The sequence below is a fragment of the Marmota marmota genome, unplaced genomic scaffold (genome assembly GCF_001458135.2).
Source record: "Marmota marmota marmota unplaced genomic scaffold, marMar, whole genome shotgun sequence".
Classification (NCBI taxonomy): Eukaryota; Metazoa; Chordata; class Mammalia; order Rodentia; family Sciuridae; genus Marmota; species Marmota marmota.
This window is the reverse complement of record NW_026000249.1, coordinates 17,426,445-17,437,251: the sequence shown is the minus strand read 5'-3', so window position 1 is coordinate 17,437,251 and position 10,807 is coordinate 17,426,445. Positions and strand designations below refer to the sequence as shown.

At 33.7% G+C, this 10,807-nt stretch overlaps 1 protein-coding gene across 1 annotated transcript in view; it reads right to left on the bottom strand.

The window, feature by feature from the left end:
- Nucleotides 1–10,807, bottom strand: part of Il1rapl1 (interleukin 1 receptor accessory protein like 1) — a 1,309,684-nt gene that overhangs the window by 1,117,578 nt on the left and 181,299 nt on the right. Inside the window, exon 2 of the mRNA XM_015488096.2 lies at nt 833–938. Within this exon, the coding sequence (XP_015343582.1) occupies nt 833–914 (82 nt within the window). The 5' untranslated portion in view covers nt 915–938. The remainder of the gene's footprint in view (nt 1–832; nt 939–10,807) is intronic.

The window sequence follows — 10,807 nt, the reverse complement described above, 5'->3', positions numbered from 1 at the left end:
GTTTTTAATACCAAGGGTTGAACCCAGGGGGTACTTAATGACTGAGCCACATCCCCAGAACTTTTTGAGACAGGGTCCTCCCAATTTGCCTAGGGCCTTGTTAAGTTGCTGAGGCTGGCCTTGAATGTGTGATCCTCCTTCCTCATTCTCCCAAGTTGCTGAAATTACAGACATGCACCACATCTAGCTCAATCATCCTATATGCTTTCCTTATTCCAAGTATTAACAGTCCACTACTGCCTCAGATAACTGATAACATGTGAAATTTTCCTTAAGATTCAACACTGATCTATTTAGCAGCCCCTTTCATTACCATTCTAGTCTATCTTTATATTTCCTTACTAAAATATTATGGTGTGTCCCTGTGACATTTTCTTAAATAACACTGGTGCTTTCTTTAAATGCTTCCAAGTGAATTCAGCAAATCAGTTGAAGTATAAACCTAAAAAGAATCTGCCCTAAGCATAGCCGAGAATGAAATGCTAACATTAAATGTTAACATAAAAAAATCCACAATATTGCCATGCAAAAATTAAGATGATACTCTATGAAAGAATGCTGAAACTCATATATAATGAAATAAAAATGCAAGCTTTTGATATTGAATTCATTCCAATCCAAAGTAAACAACAACATAAGCTACATTCGTTTCAACTCACTCCCACTTTTATAATATCCTATTAATATACTCTACTAATTATCCATATACCTACAACATCTCCACAATTTGAATTCCCCAAAATTGTCATACTCTCAGAAAAGGCACATATGTAAATGCAGCACCATCACTTTAAGCTGTAAAAATGAGGAAAAAAGGAGGAATACTTCTTACCAGAGCCTCTTTTGGTCACAACCTTCAAACTCTGAGTGAAAGTAGCATATAAGAGAATCAAATGCGGAATCGGAGCTTTCATCTTCCAGCTCTTAAAGGCTGTTCCCTATAGCAAAGATAAAAAGAAAAACAGCATTTTTAAAGATATATGCCAATATTATAAGATTGTTTGTAAAACATTTGATCAAGCATGATTGGGGCAATGAATCACACAAAACAAAAAACATAAACAGGATCTTTATCATATATTCCCATGTGTTGTATGGTCCTTATGTTTAAATAAAAATTAATAATGCCAAAATTATGGCTCTATAGGCTTTTTTTAAATCTTATATTCACTTAAGAGCTAGAATTTTTAGAGGCCCTAATTGTATTTAAATAGTTGAAACAATTCCTTCAAAAGAACTATTTATCTAGCAGTTCACTTTCAATATAAATTGCCAAAACTGACAATTTAAACTGATATTTAAAAATATCCCATGCTGCAAGAGTATGTTATTTTATTCAGTGTCATTCTTTCCAATCAAGATGAAATCTTACATTGTATACTGCTAACGATTTAATTGTGATTTTGAAAGCCTCTTTTAAAAAATTCAAATAAGATACTTCCAGAGAACATTAAGACTTTTTTTTTCTCTATTACAAGAAGGTAAATTGTGGATGAAAGCTACAAAAAACATATATAATTTCTTTCTATTATAAGGTTCTTAATGGTATAACAGAAAGGATGCTACCCTTATGTTGGGACTTCAAAAGGGGAACTATTTCATTTGAAATTAACAATATATATATATATCATCTCCCTCAGAAAATTATCCCTCCTTTCTCTAAGCTTCTTTGAGATAAATATATACAGATTGTCATTTCTAAGTTATACAACATGGTGCTTTAATATGAATATAAATTATGAAATAATTCCCACAATCAAGTTAGTTAATGTATACATATTTGGACACAGGTACTATTTATTTGTTTGGTCACAACACTTAAAATCTACTTTTAGAAAATTTCAAGTATATAATGCAGTAGTATTAAGTATATAATGCAGTACCCCATGCTGTATATTAGATTCACAGAATGTATTCATCTCATATCTGCAAGTTTGTCCCTTTTACCAACATTCCCCCATTTTCCTCAACTTCCCAGGCTTCAGCAATCACCTTCCTCTGTATTTCTTTTCTTTTTGTATATGGCTGAAATAGAGTTGAAAGACTGAATTTCAAAAAGCAGCAAGTCAGAACATAGTTCACATATATTGTCAACCCATGACAGCACAAGTTTCTTTGCAAGACATATGAGGACCGATCACATCCAGCATTCCATTGCTTTAACTTTATTAAAAATGAGGAAGCAGAAATGGTAATTTGACACAATTTTTGCTCTCCCAGAGACTCAGTTACCTCTGAATATTTTCAATGGCTAATTCATTCACATTAATAAAGATCTGTTAAAATATATATTAATTCACAAAACAAAATCAAAATCCATTCACTGGCAGCAAAGTGTCATTGTCATTATTTTAGTGGGAAAGATCAGAGAATTTATAAAATAACATTGAAAATAAGGTATTTTAATCACAGCACACCTTTAAAATGATGATAGCCTCTGTCAGCTTTCTAACCAAGGACCTTGGATTCACATAAAGACATAAATGAAATCTGGTTTGAAGAGCTGATTCATCAGACACATCTGAGAAACTGCCACCATAAAGTGTAAGCCTGAGTCATGCATTCCTCAAACCCAAATCACATTTCCCAGCTACCTCACTAACTAGAGCTGCAGGAAATCTACAAGTTGATATCTTCAGCCTTCAAGTTAGCAGTGAGAATCAGTTCCTTTCTCAGTGTGAGTTCAATCAGTGCTGCCCAAGAAGCTCCAGGATCCAACTATATACTGCAAGCCCTTCCAGCTTAACTATCTTATTACTTTAGCCTTGTTCAAAATACTATTTCCTTACTCATTTCATTTCTATAAGGCACACAGTCTAGTTTGCAATTCTATTTCTTAAAATTAAATTGGTTTAGAAAGCATCAATTTGGTAACATCAAGATCCTTAATTGAATCTCTTGAAACTCTGTGTATTAGGGAAAACAAAAAGAATTACATCGCATTTCACAGACTTGATATCTTGGTCAATCAGTAATAATCTCTACAAAAGTATTTGAAGAAATTTATTGTGTCTTAAATCGAAAGATGGATTAAATATGTCTAGTCATAGATATTTAAGTTTTGATGTACTGATGGCAAAAAAATGAAAATTCTTACCCAGAAAAAACAATGACAACTGTATACAATTGCCCCACCTGATCAATAGGGGATATTTCCCAAGACCTTTGGTTTTGCCCGAAATCACAGGTAGTACCAACCCCTGTGGATATTGTGTCTTTCACCACATATTCACACATATTATAAACTTTAATTTATAAATTAGATACAGCAGAGATTAACAATAAGAATTATTTTAAATTTTATTATAATTGTGAAAATTTTACAGACCTGCAATAAAAGTTGCATGAGTTATCTATCTCTCAATATTTTATTGTACTTCACTTACTCTTCTCATGATAAAGTGAGATAATACAATGCCTATGTGTTAAGATGAAGTGAGGTAAATTATATGAGCATTGTGATACAGCTAGGATACTACATAAGCACTGTGATAACTACCACAGTTGATTTGATAACAGAGATGGCTACAGAATTAGTAATAGGAGTATCTCATATACAGGGTGGATACACTAGAAAGGAGGATACACTCATTCCAAGTGGGACTGTTCATGACAGTGCAAGATTTTGTCTCACTACCCAAAATAATACACAGTTTATATCTCATGAATTATTTGTGGAATATTTTTAGAGCATGGTTAACAGGAAAATTGAAACTACAGAAAACGAAACTATAAAGGGAGCTACTGGATAATCATTTACTGAGGTTCTCATGTAACTGACAGTCCATACTATCAGTAAAATAATTTTAAAAGGCTTCAATTTCTGGAAGGGTGGACCTAAAATTACTTACCTGATTCTTATTAACAATAGCACTCATCACTTGGCTTCACATAAACCCCTATTAAATCATATGCAGAATAATGACATCATAGTGTTTATGAGCAGTTATGTTTGTCTCCTTTCTTCTCCCAGCTTTGCCACCTATCAGTAGTGTGCTTAGGGACAAATAATTTATTCTCTCTGTGATTAGTTTCTTTATTTGCAAAGTTTTGTAACAGTATATGTAGCATAGGGCCTAGAACAGACTGGCACATAGAAAGAAGTTAATAAATCAAAGTTGCTGTTGTTGTTGTAGTTGATTACTGTTATTATTAGTAGCAGTACTAATACTATTACATAATCAACTCACATCCACTCCCTGTGAAACTTTCTATATATACCAGTTGTAGTTTTCCATCTTTTCCCATATTATTACCTTATATGCTTATTTATATATATTTTTCTATTTTGCTAGACTTGATGACCCTGCAGGGTACATGTGCATTTTATTCAATTTTTTTATTTCCAGTAATTAATGAATGCTGTCTGAAAAAAACTGATGAATATATGAATGAACATGAATATGGCTTCTATCATATGCAGCTCGATTATTGTATTAAAACTCATCATTTGATAAACTTATTGAGCATATACTAGTTACAAGATGCCATGCTATATTGTGAAGTGATAACACAAAGACAATGCAATACAGTGTAATAAAGAAGGCTCACAGACCAATAAAGGAGACAAATGCTTACCTACTTGATTACACTGGTCCTGTTGCCATATGGTAAGTATAATGTGCTGAGGGATTAGAGGGAGCAATCTATTAATTCTGCAGCAGGATGGATGACTGGGGAGTCATTGGAAAGGGATTTCAAAAGAAGTATTTCATCGCAACCATGAATTAGACAGTTGCTAAGGGAAAGAGAATTCTGGGTCCATGACAAAGAATGAGTGAAACATTCAGTGTGGTAGGGAGAATAATGCTCCACTACCACCAAACATGTCCACATCCAAATCCCTAGAACCTGTTACCATGTTACCTTACATACCAAAGGGACTATATATATGTGATTAGTTAAGGATTTTGAGGTGGAAGACGATAATTTAGGTTTGCCTAAAATGGTTACAACTTTCCTAGAGAAGGGCAGCAGATGTATCACAGAGAAAGAAAATATAAGGATAGAAGCCAAAGTTAGAGGTACAAGTCAGAGGTACTTTGAAGATGAAATAATAGGCCATGAACTGGTGAAGGCGATCCCCCACTCACAGTCTTGACAGGGTCACAGTGAGAAAAAGTGTTGGCAAAGCCGCTCTCCCACTGTCTTGACAGGGTCACAGTGAGGATGAATGCTGGCAAAGCCACGCTGGTTGGTGGGAAACGGAAACCATGAAACCCTTTTTTATGTAATTGGGACTTTTCATTTTCATGCTTATGTTTCTGACAAGAGGCATGAGTATGTTAAATGTCAAACAAACTAAATTTCAGATGGCTAGAACATAACAGGTAGTTCATGCCTTGGAGGCTGTTCTACTACCCCTCAGCATATCAAGGACAAAGTAGAAGGCTGTTCTTCTATCTCAGTACATTGTGGATAAACCTGATAACGGACAACAATCATCCTTTGAAAGGTCATGAGAATTTTAGGNTATATATATATATATATATGAAACAGTTTCCTCCAAATATAGATAACTTAAGTCAGATTCTTCCTGCCCCCCTTTCATACAATCCTAAGATTCTTACAGTAATGACATTAAAGAGCCAATGAATGTTCATAAGAGAATAATGAGAATTGTTTCATGAATCATAGGGTAAAGGTAGAAGAAATTAACTATCAGGCAGTGGAAAAGAAAGAAGAGAAAGTTAGCCTTAAGAAAAAAAGATTAAATAGTGGGAGAACAAAATAGTACACAAAAAAATAGAACAAAATGATATTAAAGTAACAATAAAAGGAAAATTCTAAAGCACATGGTTTGAGATATAAGATCTATTATGATACTATTTGCTAATATGTACAGATACAGAAGACATTTTGGGAAATGAGTATGGAGAGATATGCAATATTATATTGAATTTAAATTGTCTGTGGACCCTACCATTAGAATTATTTTGTATTTAATTAAAAATATTATCCAAGGGCTTAGTAGAATAGGCTTATAAATAAACCCACCACTGAGGGTAGAGAATTGAAGGGTAATTATAACAGAAGGTGGAAAAGGCCAAGACATTCTTGTACAATGAAGCAAAGGATGAATAGCTAGGGCGGTGGCTCAGAAGTTGAAAGCTCAGCTAGGATGTGTGAGGCACTGGGTTCAATCCTCAGCAACACATAAAAAAACAAATAAATAAATGTACTGTGTCCATCCACAATTAAAAAACAGGATAAACAGCAGAAAAGGTAGGTAAAATTAGAAATAAAGAAATATTTGCATGGGGAAGTTGGGACACACCCTCTTATAGGCAGAGAAGTACCAGTGAATGAATACAAAGGTAAGTCTGGAAATGAAATGGAGAGAAGGTGCATTCATTTGTATTATTGTATTTATAAAGCAGAGAAAGTGGGTTTTGGAATGAGATAGAACTGGATTGAGAAAGCTGTTTTCCCAATATATTGAGGTGTCAAACTTTTACTTCAAAGTTTTACAAGAATTAAAAAAAAATAATTGCCTTTATAGTGACTATTACAGTATTTAATAATGACAGTCAATTTTAGACAATTTTAAATGCTACTTTTTTCCCCTTTGTCTCATTCCCATCCAGACTGATAATAATTAACTATGTTAAAAAATGATCCACTTTATTTGATTGAATCCATAAAGCTTTGACATTACTATATTCAGGATTAAAGTAACCTTTTTAATTTAATAAAAAATTAAGTATCCATTTGTGCATGATACAGATAAAGTTGTTTTCCAAGTGTTCAATTTACATAAAGCAATGCATGATAAAATTTAGAGATAGATTCCCTATGGAGAGAATAAACAGAGGCTCTTCCAGATGCTGAAACTAAAAGTTACAAAAAAAATCATAATAGTTAGTCACAGAGAAACTTGTCTGTTATATCATGAATCTTTGATTATTATCCTGAGGAAAATTAAACATAATCTATGAAGATTATTTTATATATATATGTGTATATATATATATATATATATATATATATATATATAGCATTGATTGCCTATATGGTTTATATGTTTTCCTAAGTACTGAGATACAAAATGATTTGGAAGTGGACACTGTGGCCAAGGATCACATGGAAAAGAGTCATAGAAATCAACAATTTTAGAGAAGGGATATATGTTACTAGAGGTGAATTCTCGAGAGTCTATGGAAAGTCCTCATTGATGCTGAGAGGGGTCATGGCAACATTTACAAGGCAGCATTGGGCTTTGGAAAAAGAAGAATGGGTTCATTAATGACTACAATTGAAAGGGTATTAAAATTGGTTGATAAAAAATTATAGGAAAGAAAAGCAAAAAGAGTACATGGTGTCTTTGAGAAAACATTAGTGAAAATATAGCTATGTACTTGACAATCAATTCAATACAGAACTACTTGGGATGGGGCAAGTGTTTTGATCATCTAATTTAAGTTTTATATCACTAAATAATTTTTAACATATTATCTTAGACACAGTTCTGTGTTTTATTTTTAAAATAATTCTAACCAAAAGACCATCGTGCCTACAAAGCCTGGCTGAGGAAGGAATGCTAAATGTACAGATTTTCTAACCAAATTTCAATACTGTTTTCCACAACCTAATTCATCATCTGAATAAAAGGTTGATGTGTCAATAAAATCTCCAGGTATATGGTTCCCCTACAAAACGATAAAAAATATAAATACTCAAAACACTAATGACCTTGTCCAAAACATATATACTCCTTTATTTAAATATTTTCCTGAGAACTAAACAATGTGGAGTGTGTTATGAATGAACCTGCTCTAAAATGCCATGGAATGCCCTGCAAACCAACATGGCTGAGCAGTGACCACAGATACCATGAGAAAACTGATAGACTTTCTGGGTAGAACCCAATGAGGTTAAGAGTAAGCCAGTAAGAAGAGGGCTTGCTCAGCTCTCAAGAAGTCCCAACCCTATCCTGAGGCAGATTGGAATCCAATCATGTTTATGAAACTATGACCAACTCTGTATTAAACAGTATTCACCAACATCCATCTAATTAAGAAATTAACATGACTGATATAAACAAATTTAGAAGAAAGAGGCTATAGAATATACAACTGGCATAAAATATTTGAGATTTTTTTGAATTTTTTAAATTTGTAAGTGAATACAGAATGAATAATTTTTTTGGAACACAAATTATCAAAAATTAATGAACAAAATAAAACTATTAACACACCAAAGAACAATTAAAATGCAAAATGATATTAAAGTATAAATTCAAAAAATGTGGAATGCAGAAAATAACAGATATAAGAGTACTTTCAAACTTTCAAGGAGCCAAGTTTCTTCTAAGGAACAGAAAATTATGGCTATGACTGCAAAAATATAGAAAACCTTTAAAAACTGACAAACTAAACTATAAGAACTAAAATAAGGAGCTTAATAAGTTTTAAAAGCTATAATTATGCTTGTAAGAATAGTTAATATTACCACTATGATTTAGCTTTGATTTCAAATTGCTAGGCAATGAAAAATAGACAATAATAATGACTATAAAAGCAAAAATTGGAATAAGAATAATCCATTTTTTTCATTATTTGTAGGTTTACTTACAAAAAATTATAATACTTCATTACATTAATACTCAGAAAATATACTATAAGATAAAATTTTGACTACTTTTCCATTTTGGCAAACATGTCAATGTTTTTTCAAGTTGATATTACACAATCCAAATGGAACTTCTTTATTGGTGTTACAGTTTTACAAAATAATGAGATACATTATAATATATTAAGACATGCATAACACACAATTTCATTCCCTCATACCCCCATTTCCCTCCTTTTTGTGTTTCCTGATGAATTAGGACTAAAATTTGAACAAAAAAATTTTAAGTATTTTCAGGAATAAAAGAGAAATTAGGTAGGACTTGTCCTCAAGACATCAAAATACCATACAGGCCTCAAAGAAAGATGGTGGATTAGAGGAAAACTGCACATGTCAAGAGTTCCTTGACACCAGACCTACAAAATGGGAAGATGGCATCTCAGGTGGGTAACTGAGGGAACTCACTCAAACTTAATTCTGAACTTTAAAAAAAAAAATTTATAGTCACAGAAGTCAGACACGTGAACATAAGAAATAATGTGTTACAGAAATGCTAACTCCGGTACCCGAGAGGCTGCTAGTGGCTGGAGAGAAGGGGAAGGGCAGAGCAGAAAAACAATGGAGACTGTGTGGCCAGGAGGATAAAGAAATTATGAGAATAAAGAATTGACTTAGGGTAACCTCTGGATCAGAGAAGAAAACTGAGTTTAATAGACACGGAATTGGTAGGGGAAGAGAATTAGTGAAAGCAATTCCAAAAATCACACACAGAAGGGGAAGTGTTTGGGGCTCAAAAAAATGGCTGCTGGGCTCCCAGGAAACCAGCCATAGCAGAGCTCTCCAACCCTGGGGAAAACACACATTCACCCTACCAGAGAAGGTAACCATCAGCCAAGTTCCTGTGGCTGGGGAAAGTGCACACTGATCCTGGAGCTCTCTCTCAAGCTACTTGAGAGGAGAGCTTTCAGGCTGTCTGCTGTATCCCCATAGGAAAAAAATTAGCACATGTGCTACTAGATAAAGCAACTGCCCAATGTGGTGCTATGGCCAGGGGAAGCACTGGCTTGCTGCTGAACATCCACCACCTGCAAAAGTCTCACCACCACCGCCGCCATAAGAAGAGAGGAGTTTAGGAACTGCTGCAGCTGCCCAAACAATTCCCAGAAAGTACCTGAACCAGACAAACTGAAATAAGCACAAACAAAAGTTTGCTTAGACCATTTGGTCTCTAGATTCCAAGGGAGAAAGTTCCCACTGTTGTTAGAGCTATGGCATCCACACAGTAATGTCTGAAATCCAGGGCAGATACCCAGAATTTTATGTTCAAATGGTGAAAGTGAAACCAGTGGAGGTTTTGTCTCAATGCCCTTAAAGTATATTTTACCAGATACCAGAATTCTTCCTCCAATAAAAAATGTGCAGCAATACTCAAACACCCACCCACAGAGTTTCAAAGTTCACTCAAAACTAAACTCCAACTACTGGAATCTCTGATTTAAAACTCCACAAGATCCTTGCCACAGAAACAAAAAATTTGACAACACCCAAATTGTGCTAGCCCACTGCATACTGGGAGACTGAAAGCTGAGATCTACTACAACCAGCTTTTTTCTCCTAGCCACAAAGGCTGGCAGGTAAGAGAGGAACAAAAAGGTGTTGCGCTTAACAACCCTCAGTCCTTGACACAAGTGTTACAAAATCAAAATCAAATACCAAGAATGAAAATCCATCCTGTCCAATAGTTTTGACCAACTCAGCAGAAATAATCACTTTATTTCACAGCAATGTTTTTATTTTTTTTAATTGTCTTTCCTTTCTTTTTTCATTTCTTTATACTAACATTTTAATCTATATTTTTAAATTTTAACTTTTTAAATTTCTTTCAAACATCATTTCATCATATTGTAGTTCTTTTTACTTTTTTCCATTATGTATGATTTTGTATGAAGGTATGATATGGGTGGATGTGTGTGTGTGTGTATACTCATTGTGTGAATTGGTTTGAAAAAATATATGTATGTTAATATAATTGTACTTTCGTATTAATTGCCTCCTTCTGTACCTATTTATGATTTAGCCTTGATTTGTCTTAGGTAGGGTTGAATTATACATGGCCTTGAGCTGTTTTGATCTTACAGTGGCTGGTTTTCCTATTCATCACTCTCTTCCCCCACTAACAGCTACATTTTCCTGTTCTAATGTTTTCTCTTTATTCTACTACTTTATGTAAATCTTT